Source organism: Carya illinoinensis, chromosome 8, assembly GCF_018687715.1.
Source record: "Carya illinoinensis cultivar Pawnee chromosome 8, C.illinoinensisPawnee_v1, whole genome shotgun sequence".
Classification (NCBI taxonomy): Eukaryota; Viridiplantae; Streptophyta; class Magnoliopsida; order Fagales; family Juglandaceae; genus Carya; species Carya illinoinensis.
In genome coordinates this window covers 7,485,133-7,500,822 of record NC_056759.1, presented here as the reverse complement: position 1 = coordinate 7,500,822, position 15,690 = coordinate 7,485,133, and the positions used below count along the sequence as shown (strand labels likewise).

The following is a 15,690-nucleotide window of genomic DNA, read 5'->3' as shown; positions in this document are numbered from 1 at the left end:
AGATGACGTACCTTGATTGCGAGCACGTCTCTTCCATTTGCCATTCCCCTTCAAATGAGTCTTATTATGTGAATTTTCCACTTCAGGTAAGGTTTCAATAGGTTTTAAACCTTCTAAGAGGCCCTCATTGAAAGTGTCCTCTGGCATAATAAAATCCTCACTAGACCTCTCCCCAGCCTCTCAATCTTTAAAGGGTCTCATCTCTACACAAGACACATCTTGGCCCAAACCAATAGAATCAAGTCCCCTACACTCACCCTTATCTCCTTATTTAAAAAAGAGAGATTTTGAATATTTAAACTTGGGGATTGAGCTAGCACATCTGAAATCCCTTCAATCTCTCCATTTGTAAAACCCCTTATCCCCTCCTCAAAATTCGTTGATTCCTTATCGAACCTAACAGCCCTGAAATTTCTGCCTAGCATCCCACACTTGCCTTTCCCTAACTCTTCTTCCCTATTTCTTCGTTGCCACTGGTCAACCTCCTTCCCTGCCCTACCATAATCAATGCTTACCACGGACCCCTTATCTGTAGCCCATTTATTAGAGCCAACATCTTCTTTCTCCTCAGTAATGGAAGCATCATGAATTCTTTGTCTGTAATCATTATTAGCCCATAGCCAGGGACCAAACTACTTGTGTTGGATTGAAACGTTGTCCTTTGATTCCTACTCTTTTGCACAACCACTCTCACCATGAACTAACCACCCGCAGATGAAACAAATTTTTGGAAGCTATTCATATTTGAAATACACCCATAACTTCTTTCCATGCACATTAAGAAATCTCCCTCTAGCAATAGCTTTTTGTAAAGGAACCTTCACCTTCACTCTTAGAGACTTCCCCCTGCCAATACCATCATCATCTGCATCCACTTCTAAAACACGACACACTATACCACCTATTTACTCACTTTACTCTTAAGTTTACTCTACTCAAAATCTAATTGAAAAATTAGAGTATTTCAAAATAGACACTTTGACTAAATTCTTCATTCTTATAGATCAACTTACCTAACTCAGGAGTTGGTTATTCATGAAAATGATAAGAAAAATGCTAATCGTACTAAAGAAAAATTTACTGGAAACGAACTTCTCAATGTTTCATTTATTGATACGTTGAAGATTATAAAATTAAAAATTCAAAAAAAAAACTAATAAAATAAGTTTTATACGTAAAATTGTAACTACATGTAATACTATTCAAACTGTAATAAGAAAATGACACTTGTAAACTGCATTAAATCATTGTTATAGTTGGAAAAATATTCCCTCCAAGTATTTAATCAAACTTGGTAGTCTTAAGCAGGAGGGAGTTTAGAGAGAGATAATTAAACTCGTGGAGTCGGGCTTACAACATTTTAAAATTGCTTGTATGAATAATTTTGACTACATTAAATGAACAACAAATGACTTAGGGCTTATTCTATTTATCTATTGGTATTCGGTTTGAAGTTTTAAAGTCGGGAGCAAAGTCCCCTCAAGTCGTAATTTCATTTGAAGCCCTCGAGTTCCAGCACGTAGAAGAAATCTCTTTTCTAAGAATCAAAGCCATATACTTTGTTACTGCCAAAACAAAAGGAAACATAAAAGCAAAGTCGCCGATTGTAGTACAATAATAGCATACTCATCATATAGTTTTATGGCCCCGGAGCACTTGATTTCTGCTCCGTGCTCCATTCGTATTGGAGCGTGAATGCAACGCGTAACAACGGACGTAACAACAAACTAATAAGTAATAAAACCGTGAGAAAAGTGGCGTACACGGAGGAATTTAACCAATTTAAGGGTATTATGGGAATATTGAATAAGTAAACGACGCAGAAGCCGACTAATTAGACTCTCGCATTATACATACCCCCTCCCCCCCTCCCACATGTCTAACATTCTACGCGTATTTCTGTTGCTCCTGCCTCCGTGCGCAGCATCGGAGAAGAAACCCTAACCCTAGAGTTTCTTTCTTCTCAAATTCTTGCCTTCATCTTCTCCGTTGAAAACCCTAATCGTGATCCGAAGAGTAACTGAACGGGGGGTTTCTCGTAATTGGGGGGATGTCTCGATGCTATCCGTACCCTCCTCCGGGATTTGTGAAGGACGGGGGGCAGTGGATCGATTGTATTAAGGTTTGTTGAGCAATCTGGTTTTTGCGTTTATGCTCAACTACTTGTGTTCGCAATTGTGAATGGTTGATTAGCAAAGCATCTGTGTGTATGATACAAGCATATTCTTGTATTCAAGAATCAGTATTTCTTGTAGATATTTTGTTTGTATCTGGAAGAGCACTGAGAACTGGGTTTCAAGCATTGGGTATTTCCGTGAGATCCGAGTCTTGAGATAATGTTGGAGCCGTCCATTTTAAAGAATGTGTGGGATGATTGGATAAAGATTAAAAGGCTGACTGTCACTAATTAAACCAATACTGGGACTAACTGTAATACATGGTCTGGTTTTGAATGAACTCGAAAGGACTTACATTTTGATAAAGGAGAGGGTTGAACAGTTGTTTGTGTGCGGTCGGATGGGATTGGATAAGTTGGATATATATTGGGTACTGAGTTGGATTAAGTTTGGTGTGATTGGATTGAAAAGAATATGGGAAGGAAAAAGCGCTAACTCCTTGAAATCATTGTAAAAACGGTTTTGTATAGGATGAAAGTTGCGATGTAATGGCGACCTCTCTCTTTACTTGTGCCCTGATTCGAAATTTTACTTCTTTAGAGGAACTTAGGTTCTGGTTGAGCTAGACTAGATTTGGGTTTACTGCTTTGAGAGGTTTAAAATGTGAAGTCTAACATGTATAATATGTAAATAATTAACATTGTTTTATATAATGAATTAGCTTATTTAGTTTTTTTCTTTTAAATCAAGTAACTGATAGAACGAGAGAGGATATTCTGGTGGCATGCATTTTTGGATTCGTTTGGAACTAATTTATAGGTTGTGAATTGTAAACCCTAGTTACATTGAGGTAGAACGAATTTTCCCTCTCAATAGTTAATCATTTTTCAAAGAGAAATGCTTCATCCATAAAGGGATCTTACAAAAGTGAACTTGCAAATTAATATGGATTGATGCCATTATTCTTAGATTAGTTTCCTTTGTCAGCTTTGGAAAGGTGTCGTCAATATTGTAAATAATCTTTTAGACCATGTATTGAAGTAAAGGCTGCATACTGGTTGACCATGTCTTGAACCAGAGGCTGTTTACTGTGATTTTGATTTTATGCTGTTTTTCAACAACTGCCTGACAGCGTGGTCAAAGCTCTGCATGCTTTACTACTAGTAGGTAATGAATGCCTGTTAGTGGTCATATTTTAACCTTGAATAATGCTTCTAGGGTAATAAAAACTTGTCAAATGCTTTGCTTGTGTGTTTGCTCCATGTTAGTATGTTACCGGTATCATTGGTCTGGCTGTGCTTGCTTTTGATCTAGCCCCACTTTTTAAAATTCGTGCATTGGTGCTATTTATAGCTCCAAAGAGAAAGGGAGAAGATCAAAACAGAAATACAGAAAGAGAAGAAGAGGGAGAAGGAGAAAAGGAAATCTGATAGAGGAAAAAAGATATCCACTGATACTGGTCACGGCAAAAGAAGAAAGCTCGATTACCAGAAGTGTGACGAACAGGAGCGAAGTAAAGAAAAGTCGCTAGGTGCTCATATTCAAAAACGAATTGAAGCTGAGGCTGAACAATTGGAAAGGAGTGGTATTACTGATGAACATGAGCAGCCAACCTGTTCCATAAATGTTTGCTCGGACAACCTTCAGGGAAGCAACAAGAGGATAAGGGACACCTCACCGACTAGTGGCCTCCGCAGTCATGGTGAGTTTGGGATTATTCCTTCGTTTGGGTTGCTAATGTTAGATGTTTAACTGGAGTTCATTAGCTGTTTGTGGACACTTAATCTGCAACTGTTTTTTAACGTGAAATAGGAACCATTGTCCGGATTCGGCTTCATTCAAAGGACCAGGACAATGAGAAGTTACGCTTTACTTGTGGAAGGGCTGATGATTGTCATGCCCAACACAAGAATGGAAGTGTCAATTTTCCTAGTCAAGAACAGGGCTGCTTTACTAACACCAAGGAAAATATACTTGCTGAGAAGCTCAATATTAGGCCAAAAAAAGAAGCAACTTGTCCAGTGCCAGGTAGGCATGAAACAACAACCTCATACAAAAATGAGATTCCGGCAGAATCACTGTATAGAACTTCAATTGAGAACTGGGTCCTACCTCCGCCCCAGTATCATCAGGGAAACGATTTCAGTGATGATGAAGAATGGCTTTTTAAGACGCAGCGGGAAAATAGATATGAGTGTGAAAGATATGAAGCTCGGAACGATGCCATCGGTTGTAGGAGTCCCATGTTGCGGCCACGAGCCTATTTCTTGCCGGAAGCTGACGTGTATGCATTACCCTACACGGTTCCATTTTGATTCTTCATCCCTTTTTTTTTTTTTGTCGTCCTTTTTTGTTTGGGCATCCGCGGCTTGTACATTAGAGTTGAAGCACTACAAGAAATTTTGATAATTTGATTGGACTCGAGTAATTTTTTTCAAATACCACCTAAACCCATTGTTAATTTTTTGCAAATAGCACAAGACGGCTCCCGACAACCGCAAGGTTTTCAATTTTATTTTTTTTTTTTTTTTCATTCATTCTTTTTTTTTTATATTGTTAAACATTTTTTTTTTAAATCACAACATTAGTAAAAAGTACTTTTTTAATTATTAAGTTTAAAAAAAAGGAAAAAAAATGTGACGGGATCCAACTCATTTTTTTAAATTGTTAAACATTTTTTGAAAAAATATTTACAATATTATTAAAAAATATTTTTTTAATTATAAAGTAAAAATAAAAAGGAAAAAAAATATGTCGGGACCCAACTCTAGATGGGAGTAGTATTTCTCTTTTTTTCTACATCTTAGAATGGATATCAGATCAGGGTACGGATTGTGATTGAAGGGCTCGGAGTGGAGGTTCTTTTTGTGAGGACTATGTCGCAAATTATTAAGATTGATTGTAACGTGCAATTTAATTGTATGACCTTTGACTCGATAAATCGAAAATGATGATTTTTTTTTTTTTATTAACACCGGGTATAACAACAAATCGATTAATTCTGATAGTAGCACTCTGTACAAAATTTTTCTTACCAGTACACGTCGGATAATTTAAGAAAAAAAAATTCTATAATTTCTAAAAATTATTTACGCTCAAGAGATTTAAATCTTAGAACTAGGGAAGCATACTCCAATCTCACGCCTTTACCACTTAAGCCAACCCTAAGGGTTTTAAAAAAAAAAAAAAATTGCGTTTATTTAAAATGGATTATTCAAAAGTATGAGGATTTTTTTATTTTTCTCATTTATTTCGCATAACCCTTCTTTAATTTTTAAAAGTTTGAAAAATACTCAAGTTGTGGGATTATAATTAATAGGCAAATGTTTGCCAATTATTTCATAAAGCTGGAAAGATAGATTAAAGCAGAGAGGGACCCAAAACCAGATTACTAACAGTGAAAATTCACGTAAGCCCCAAAAAACGACACAAAAAATAAATAAAATATTTTTATTTTTTTTATTAAGGAATAACAAGCAAATTATCATTTCCTTACTCTCAACCCCAAACAACTTCCATCCTGCTTGCCCACACATTCAATGGCATAACTTAGCACATACTATCCAGTCAAACCTTGATGGAATCATATTTCTCACTCATTGCACCACCTTTCTGTTTCTGGAATTGAATGTACCGCAGTGTGCTGGCAAAGAAAGGATCTGAAACAGCGTCGGGAGCTGTGGAGTCACTCTTCGTCTCGGTTGTGATTAATTCGATCAGAGCCTGGATTGCTGCACTTGTAACTTGGGGGTTTCCCTTTTCAAAAAAATAGAGGTACCTGATACGTTGAGCCATAAAAGTAATTATAATGTACACACATAAAAGCTATTTGCCATATATGCATAAAAAGCAGTCTCCAAACTACTGACTTATTCAGTATTTCAACAAAGAGTGTGACTGGCCCACTGCTACCACGCGTAATATTGATCATCTGTTGGGCAGCATTTGCAATCCTCAAGGCACGCTTTAAGCAAAGCAAGACCCTGTAAATGGAAATAGCACTATTAGTTACATCCTCTCTTCGATAATCTCTGGCAATTTCAGTAAACTTTGGATCACTGCACCAAGAAATGCAAGCTTAATACCCTAGGAAATAGACTATTTAACGATGAAGATGGTAACTGATAAAGACACATTAAGACCAACGAAACCAGGCTGCTACTAGTTTAGGCAGATATATTGATTGAAATATCATGCAACATACCTTTCTCCATCCTTGATGCCATCCAGATCATCAACCCAAAAAAGATGTGAACATGCATAAACCGCTCGGCACTGATCAGGTTTCTTTAGAAGCTTTGCCGAATACTGACAGAAAGAAAGAAAAACTTTACTGAGTTTTGGCATAAACAGGTTACAAGAGTACAATAACCAGATAGTACTGCTTCATTACCCCCGTGGCCTTGTGTGTTAAAGTATCTCTATTTTCAACACCAAATACATTCATTCTCTGAAGAGTTCCAATTATTAGATGTATCGCAGTCACCTGTGATTTGGAGTCCTAAAAGCGAGATGCATAAATCGTGTCAATAGAAAATAAAAATGCGGCTAACTATGAGACAGTGCATGTTTCTTTGAAGACTTGTGCACACTTCATTACCGTAATTTCTTCTTCATATAACACAAATGCTTGGGTGAAAAATTCATAAGCAACAGGCTCAAGATCACAGTCATTCGCCGCCTGACACATAATACAGAAACGAACAGTGAGTTCCCAACTAGAGTTATTATAAACATAACATTTAGGTCTCGTTTGAATAATAAAATAAGATGAGATGAGAAATCTGTGAATAGTAATGAAATAATTCGACTTAAGATTTTTATTGGATTTTGGAAAAGGGGAGAGAAAAAGTTGAATAAAAATATTATAAAATTCAAATATTGTTAGAATATAATTTTTTAATATAATTTTTGTTTTCGGATTTGAAAAAGTTGAATTATTATTTGTGTTTTATACGGAAGTTTGGAAAAGTTGTAATAATTAGATGAAAAAGTAAGAAATAGAAATTGAAAAGTAGTTGTGTTTGAGTAGTGTTTGGATGTTGAGATGAGATAGGATGAGACCAACTGGGTATCCAAACATGGCCTTAAGCTTTCTAATTTGAAGAAAAATATATTCAACACAAAATGCAAAGTGACTCTCCTTAATGAAGTGCAAGCAACTCTTAACGGTAATTGCAGAATACCATTTAACATTTCATTCACAATAATGGAGTCAATGAGGCCCTTACAACCTACGCTTGAAATCAGAAAATGATTTCCCATAAAAATTAAAGAAGCCTAATCCCACAATCTGGAAAACAATATTTACTAGTATCAATTTTCGTGCTCGAGAAAAGAACTCTAGGATCTCCAAAATAATTCATTTTCTGATCTTTTTTTTCCTGTGGAATCATAGCATGGCTTACCTCAGCACATTCCAGGTATAACCTTAATGCCAGTTCAGGAGATGGAACAGTGGTAAGAGCTTCAATAGCCTGAAACAAATTAACTATAATTGTCATATTACAGGTAAGAGTACAAGCATGCAAAATAAGCATTTCCAAGAACCCAGGGAGAAGAGAGAGAGAGAGAGAGCAGAAAAAATTCAGAAAAATCCAGACTTACCACGGTGAAAGAACACAGGAAACAAAAAAGCGAAAGTTTTAAAACGAGATGCCTTTTGAATTTTTTTATCATTAAGTTTTCTATTATTTTCCCCAAAAAAATTAAACCAGGTTTTGGTAAATAGCATAGAACCATACAACAAAAGACATAACATAATCGACAGCCCGTCAAGAAAGCCAATAAGCAAGTACATTTGTCTACAATGACATGCCTAAAACAACAAAAACCGACCTCTATTTTCAGAATCAACATGTAACAATGACATGATTTCCACAGCAGTTCTATCAAATATCATGTGTCAAAGGTCACCTGATTTAAGATCTGAAAAATGTTCTTTGGAGTTGCAGGCACTTCTTCTCCAGTTAAATCCCCCTCCCGACCTTGCAATCGCCTAATCAACTGCAAGCCATAAACAACTTTCTGAAAATGCTCACATTGGGGGTCCATTTATGAGAAACTATCAAAGTTTAACTGCTATGCTCAATCACAAGAGGTAATCCCTCTGCTAAATTCAACTATTCAAGTATATACCAAACTCCAATGTGCAAAATAGATGACTGCTGCTGTTTTGAGTAATGCTATAACTATTTTACGACTCATTTCAAATCAACCAATGTAGGTTTTCATTTTTCCTTTGTATATATATATGGGATCTGCATAAAAAGTACAAACCAGGATGCAGCAATTTTTTTTTTTTTTAGGTAATAAGTTATTATATTGATATAATGATGAGCATAGCCCTGGTACACTGGAAGTATACATGTGCATACACCTATTTAAGAACTAGAAACAGTTACAAGCAAATCATGGAGGATGTAGCAAATTATTTTGAAATGCCCTTCTTTATCCTTGGCACAAGGTCTTGTCAGCAATATTATATGTATTTCTTCTTTATTGTGTTCCTTCATTTAGTTTAAATAAGACATCACTATTAGATATAGTAATGATATATCTCAACAACTTGAGCTTTTTCAAAAAAAATTTCTCCTTCCTTCTACCTGAGGCATGTGAGGTTGTCACAGCAATTGTAGTTACAAAAGAACTAGCATCAATAATGATCACGTCACAAGTAAGCTTGGCACTAAGAAGTGCACCTCATCTCCAAACAAAACCCTTCATTGACAATCTAATGACAGTATCTCTGTTATAGAACTAGAGATATGAATCAGTATCTTTCACCCAAAAAACAAAGTTGTACGGAACTTAAGCGCACAAAGTTCGAGTATGTCCTTTACTTAAGAATGTGTAATATTTATATATATGTGTATATATATTCTTCATGGATGTCACACAGATCCGAGCCATCACTATACAAGTTAAATTCCACGGCCTCACTGCAATGTGCATTTTCCCCAAACTCATTCATCGAAGTCTTCATAAAAAATCTAGAACTTAGATACACCGTACACGACCTTGTTGACTATATAAGTGTGAAAGGTGCTAAACAAGCATCTGATGACAAATTTCCACTCCAGAAATTCTTCTTGTCAGTTCACTGTAGTGTTCATGCCCGAAGAGATGAATACTCAAATGATTCTTCATTTGTAGGCATCTCATACTAGAAATTTATATATATGGGGAAAAAAAATGTGAAATAACAGTCTGCCATAGTTGGTAAGAAACATACCCCAAGTGCTGAAAGTATAAGAGGAGGAACAGTAAAAGGCAGACGTTTTGGTCCTCCATTCATTATATTCTTCTTTGCGGCGCATATGATCTGAAGGTCAGCAAAAATAATATCAGAAACTAAAATCATGCCATGACAAGAGTTTTAACACCCAAAATCTATAGAAGCGTCCTGTGAATCATTAGACCACTAGCAAACATGAGAAAAAGTTGGACCATGGCACTACTGCTAGATGGATACAGAGATTACAAGAAAAGATAAATATCCAGATTAGCAAATACGGCAAAAAAGAAAATCATTTGAAGGTTCTGACTCTTGATGCCTAAATTAAATTAGCAGAAATAATATTGATTCATAATCCAAAGCATAAGATTTTGTATGCGCTACAAGTCCATAGCTTCTTTATCTCACAATTTCTACTAGCTCATTACTTATACTCTAAATGAGCACCACAAATCATATTACTATAAACAAGCAGAAAGCATATTTTAGAAGATTATGTTGCTTTAAGGAGATTCCACTAGCATTAAAACATCCAAAGACAGTTCTGAAGCAGAATAATTTCAAGACACCAATCTAACCTTTAACATTTCCTCTGGGTCATCATTATAAAGCATGTGAATGAGTCGAGCAACAGAGTTTTGTTCTTCCTTAAAATCCTCCTCGTCAAGCTATTGTTAGTTGTAGCAGGAACACACAAAGGAGAGACAAGTACAGATAAATCATTACATGTTATAACTAAAACACTAAAGATACCTATATAAAAAAATAATGAATAAGAAGACACCTCCCCGTCAAGCGTTGAAGATCAAATGTCCCAAGAAAAAATCAAGAAAAAAAATAGTGGATTGAGAAGATTTGATAGCAGGATAGAATTGTTAATTTTCAAATACTTTATCTTGCAAGATTTAAATTCTAGCAGCAACATGTGTGTGTGTTTGTGTTTTCACCTCCTCCACATCGGTTCCATCCAAGTCCTTCACGAGTCCTTTAATTAATTCGAACAACACCTCGACCTACAAAGACAATATTTTTTTTTTTAGTTAATAAGAGAAATTTTATTCCAAGTAAATAGACATAGTCCAAGTACACAGGATGTATACAAATGAGGACACCTACAAAGACAATATTAACCACAGACTCCAGAAAGAAAAGTTGAGATTGTAGCACAAATAGAGAAGACGCCTACCTGATCAGCAGTAGAGATGCAAGATGTATTTTTCAGGATACTTTGTATAATAACCATTGCCATGACTTTATTTGTTTCATTATCAAGGTGGTCCATCACACGGGGATAATTTGAAAGTGTCAAGGCCATCACAATATCTTTGTATTTCTCCAAGGGAGCACTCAAAAGTGCAACAACTTGTTTTTTTGCTTTACTGTCCTCAAGCTTTGGTTTGCCAGAAAGCTTCTTAACACATGCTCCCTAAAAATGAATTTAAAAAATAATAAAAATTTAACAATCGTCAGTATAAATTTCAGCAATTAAATCATTGGGAAATGGAAGCTCAAAGAACAAGTGATCGATGCTTATAGCTCTGTTGAACAGCAGGCCTACTAGTTAGGTGAAACTTAAATCTAATGAATGCTATAAACAACAACCTTCAAGAGGAAACATACCAGTACTTGATCCACATAGTCAAGCCGATCAGGATGAACACGGAGAGTAAACGTAAGAAGAGAGACATATAAAGTTATGGCTCCAACAATGGGCATTTCAACCTGCGCTTCTATCACCTGCAGTTGCATTGTATTGATCAACATGGAAACATTCATAGCATGTACAAAAATGAAGCAAAATGCTGCTGTTAAATTTAAAGCATAATCCATGCATTTCCATGCCCAACATATGAAATCAGTTAAGAAAAAAGTAGGACTCTCTTTTTCCTTCAAATATCAATAACTCAGCCAGTGTAGTACTTTGTTCTAAAGCCGCTTATTGGATTTCCATAATCACCATGTTATCACTAGGCAACTCCTCCATAATATCTTCTTCTTTTTTTTTTCAATAGGTAACTCCTCCATGATATCTTTCAGGAAACATGTATCCTATTCTCTCATTGCTAGTATATCAGATGGGCATGCTCTAATCGGAAGACTTAGACACATCCCTGGCAATTTGGAGGTGATGATATCAGAAACCTCTTTAAATTTTATGAGACCATTCCTTTCTGGTTGTGAACTAAATGCTAGAGTAAACATATACCGTTCTATTGAAGAAACAGTGTGCCCACACCCTTCAACTCAACTTCCACAAGATTACACATAGAGTATGATCATATAAAATCATCCATTCATAAAATAGTCGCCATACGGGATTTCAACTTCTCTACACTGTTATTAATTTTTATTCAAACTTTCACGAAAACGGTACCAAGGGACCTACTATTTAATCTTATGGAAGTCAACCTTGCAAACATAAAGGTTGGGCTTGTGGAGCTCTGCTTGTATAACATTCAAAGTGAATAACAATATTAGGGTGGTAGAAAGCTTACCCTCCCAATAGCACTGCTCAATTTCGCAAAAGCTTCCACTCGAAGAAATTCAGGTAATACCTAACATAAGGTAACCGTGATCAAAGAAGATGAGAGAGAATTAATCACAAATACATCAAATGGATAACTCACATCTGTACTTGAAGCAGCATAATTGGATAATCTGTCCATTAATTGAGATAACACAGTTTTGATGTCTACTGTTGGCTGCAAATAAAAAATATTTTGAGAGGATTGCAGAGAAAATAGAAAGGCAATCAAAGGAAAGCAAGACATAATAAAGTTCGATAATCAAAAGATGCGCTGGCATGCATATGTTCTTCACATCTAGTGTTGTACATTAATTCTACTAGGAGAAAATTTTAAATGTTCTTAGGTCTTTTAAAAATCTTGGATCCTGATCAATTCTAATGCAATTTTCATGTTTAGGGCGTTTAAGCTTCTAAAAGATTTATTCATCAAAAAAAAAAAAAGCTTCTAAAAGATTTAATTCACTTGGAAGTTTTTTTTTTTTTTTTTTTTTTTTTTTTTTACTTATCAAAAAAAAAAAATTCTTACCAAACATTCTTATTTGGTAACCCATGGTGCGACTATTTGTGAAGCGGCTTGGTAGTTTGAGGTGGCTTTATGAAGAAGAATAGGAGTTGCTTCTCCAAATAAAAATAAAAAAAGAGCTGCTGCTCTTAAAAAAGATCAAGCCCTCCCAAACTGGGCCTAAAAACTCCTGTCCCTTAAACATGGGAACTAGCTCGAGCATGGGGTGTAGGACGTGCGACAAGTTTGGAATTATTGACTCGTTTTTTGTGTGTCTCCTCCACTCAAAGCTAAAGGTAATAAATTAGGAAACCTGAAACTCGAAATAATATCCAGTATGTTACGTTACCCACCTGAAGCAGGGGGCAAGCACCCAATAATGTCTCAAGGGTCTGCAAGTGATACTCATCAGGAAAGACCTGGATTATGCAATCCATCAGATAATATTGAGAAAGGTCATCTTTGCAGTTGACAATCTGCACAAGGGGATTTTGATGCAAGTTTAAGAGCTACTAAAAAAAGCTTCGCAGGTGAAAAGGTAATATTATAATAACAACAAAAATTTTAAAAAAATAATAATAAATAAATAAATAAATTTATTAAAAAAATTCTGAGAAGAGAACCAGAATAAACCTGCTCTAAGATTCTGGGAAGAACAGTATCTTTGTACATTTCGAGGTCTACACCCTCTATCTGACTTAGAACATGGAGATTTTTCCCAACCTATCAAAATAGTGATAAAAATAAAATGGTTATTACTTTTATCACAATCTATTACATAACTTTTCATCTGGTCACAGTTTCAGATATTACCAGATCACGAAGCTCACTCCTTTCCTTTTCCAGCTTCTCTCTCGACCGACCAGGTCCCTGCAGACCAGAAAGCCCAATTGAAGGCCTCAACTCAGGATCGCCATAGAGTATGAATGATTCATAAGCACCATAACATCTGCATGGCCAAAAATCATGCCTTCATGACTCATTTTATACTCTAAGGCATGCAAGTACTGTGGTGCCATGCATGTCCAAGCACAAAAGTGGATAATGGTTTGTAGATGTCCAACAAACCTGATGTTTCAGTCGTACCCAAAGCTTATTCATCTCAATGAAATTCTGAAGCACAAAGTCTACAGCATCCACGACAGTGTCAGAATCTCTGTAGAAAAATATTGGCACCATGACATTAGAAGTGGTCCCACAAGGCTTGCGAGCATTATACAAGTAGTAACAACTGAATGTACCAACACGGTAAATTTACTATAAGTCTATTCGTTAACTGTATATTGTGATCTTAAACATGAAAGATAGTCCCAAAAAAATTGTGAGGCTAGGATTTAAGTTATTATAAAATGTTTCTTATGCCAGTTCATTTAAAGATCATGAAAGGAAGATATTATTCATCTACACGGGAAATTTTATGTGGAAAACAACTTATGCCTTAGGTCATATGGAGAAACTTTTAATGCAAAAATCCCATCAATATCAAACGAGTTAGAATGTTGGGAAACAAAAACACACAACAAAGCAATAAACTCCTATAACCGGTAACTTCATTATGAAAAGGGAAAGGGACCCAATCAAAGAACCATCTTACCCTTTGTATTCTGAACCAATATCAGGTAGCTTATCTCTACTGATTTGAGCAAGATAACATCTTAAAAAAAGCCCACGTATCGGGTGTTGAACGCCAAGACACATTTCCACGAGATCTTTAAGGACATCCTTAGCAGGAGCCTCCTTGGATTTAATGTACACGGATCCTACCGTACACAGGAGATACCTGGTAAATCAATAAAAAGAGTTTCAGATGGACTGAAAAAAGTAATTTGACATTTCTCCTTGAAAGAGCGCAACTACACAAACTAGATGAATTTCTCATTGCACAGCTCAGAAGTTAGTGCGCATGGAATCATTTGAAAAATAAAGGGAGAAACGGAGAATATTTGAACATAGCCATTTGATTTGTTGAGTCATTAACAGGGAATATGTTCAGGAATTCTTCCACATTCTATCACTTGCAGATCTATAAATGTCGCATATTCTAATAAAGAGATATTAATTTGTTGCATATACAAACAAATGATTTAACACTGAAAAATCGGTTAGGGTTTATTTTTCGATCAAGACTCTTACAGCCTAGGCAAAATGTTCCCAGCATGCTGAACAAGTTCGTAAAGATCAACGATCGAAACCCCGTGCCTGCTTTCATCTTTGAAGAACATCTCCAGCTTCCTCAATTCATCGAACGCTCGCATATCTCACACACGCAGACCACAAAAAAAAAAATACAACTTCAAATAATCCAATGGTGAATTGAAATAGAAAAAGAAAGAGAAGAATATTTACAGAGTTCGTAGTATTTGTGAGGTGAAAGCTTCGACGTTCGAAGCTCCGACAGCATCTGAGCAGAGTACTTGAGTACTTCTCTGAGATTGTTCGCGTCCTGAGAGGATCAGAAATTTTCTGGAAGTTAGGTTACGACGGAGATTTCTCTAGGAAGGAAAGATTGGGGCTACAAACAGGAGAATAGTGGGAGTGTACCAGAGCGCGGTGCATGTAAAAGGCGTTGTGCTGAATGCCGGCGATCCCTTCGGCAAGCCATTTCTCTTCGTCCTCAATTCCATCCGGTATCATCATCTTGCCCTCTCAGTTCTTCACCGACGGGATTGGGCCGGTAGAGCTGAATCCACGTAGCTAGAAGAACGTTTGAGTTGAACGTTTGGCAGAGTAGTTACCATCCGGGGAAGGTTAGTCTCACGGCTAGGTGATACAGCTGCGATTATGGCTAATCTTATCACTAGTTTGCATCAACAAAAGGTTGTTGCTGAGAGTAGGAGTAATAAAAACAATTATAAATGGAATTATATAAATTAAGAGTAATGATAGAGTCATTAAGTGCCTAAGAATGATAGAGTCATTAAGTGCCTAAGGCCCCGATGAGAATTAATTTAATTTTGATGTCATATATCATGCTATAAAAATTATTTTTAATTTTAGAGTAGGTTTGAACATCAATTTGTAAAATAATTTTGTATAATTCTCTTTGAATTAAACATTTCTCTTAAGTAACATTTTATGAATATAAGGGCTTTGCTACATACAGTCGGCAAATACAGTCGACGTGCAGTCGGCTGTACAGAATGAATAAAAAAAATTATAAAAAAATTTTTTTATATTCAGAGGGACCTACATGAATAAAAAAAAGTTATAAAAATAAATTTTTTTTCATATAAGTCTCGTATTAATTCATTTTTTTACAGTCGACTGCACGCCGACTGCATCTACCAACTGCAAAAAGTATTTCTCA

The 15,690-nt window shown here is 35.9% G+C and overlaps 2 protein-coding genes across 5 annotated transcripts; one reads left to right on the top strand and one right to left on the bottom strand.

The window, feature by feature from the left end:
- The first annotated feature begins 1,869 nt into the window (after positions 1-1,869).
- LOC122317757 lies at positions 1,870-4,556 on the top strand. Its single transcript, XM_043134752.1, has 3 exons — positions 1,870-2,122; positions 3,471-3,819; positions 3,930-4,556. Exons 1-3 carry the CDS (start codon positions 2,051-2,053, stop codon positions 4,430-4,432), a joined length of 924 nt encoding a protein of 307 aa, XP_042990686.1. The 5' UTR covers positions 1,870-2,050; the 3' UTR covers positions 4,433-4,556.
- A 997-nt stretch (positions 4,557-5,553) lies between these two features.
- On the bottom strand, positions 5,554-15,173 carry LOC122317755 (vacuolar protein sorting-associated protein 35B-like). 4 transcript variants are annotated; one of them, XM_043134746.1, is made up of 22 exons: positions 14,925-15,172; positions 14,730-14,826; positions 14,517-14,640; positions 13,978-14,163; positions 13,452-13,539; positions 13,197-13,253; positions 13,017-13,106; positions 12,737-12,859; positions 11,982-12,056; positions 11,850-11,909; positions 10,975-11,091; positions 10,541-10,780; positions 10,302-10,367; positions 9,933-10,022; positions 9,352-9,441; positions 8,034-8,123; positions 7,526-7,594; positions 6,718-6,798; positions 6,511-6,618; positions 6,322-6,425; positions 5,987-6,100; positions 5,554-5,895 (listed from the first exon to the last, which is right to left on the bottom strand). In XM_043134746.1, the coding sequence occupies exons 1-22, from the start codon at positions 15,018-15,020 to the stop codon at positions 5,685-5,687; spliced, it is 2,376 nt and encodes a 791-aa protein (XP_042990680.1). In that variant the 5' UTR covers positions 15,021-15,172; the 3' UTR covers positions 5,554-5,684. The 4 variants fall into 4 exon arrangements, with proteins under 4 accessions (XP_042990680.1, XP_042990681.1, XP_042990683.1 ...); XM_043134747.1 differs by having other exon boundaries at positions 12,737-12,802; XM_043134749.1 differs by lacking the exon at positions 11,982-12,056 and having other exon boundaries at positions 12,737-12,802; positions 14,925-15,173.
- Between the last annotated feature and the right edge of the window lie 517 nt (positions 15,174-15,690).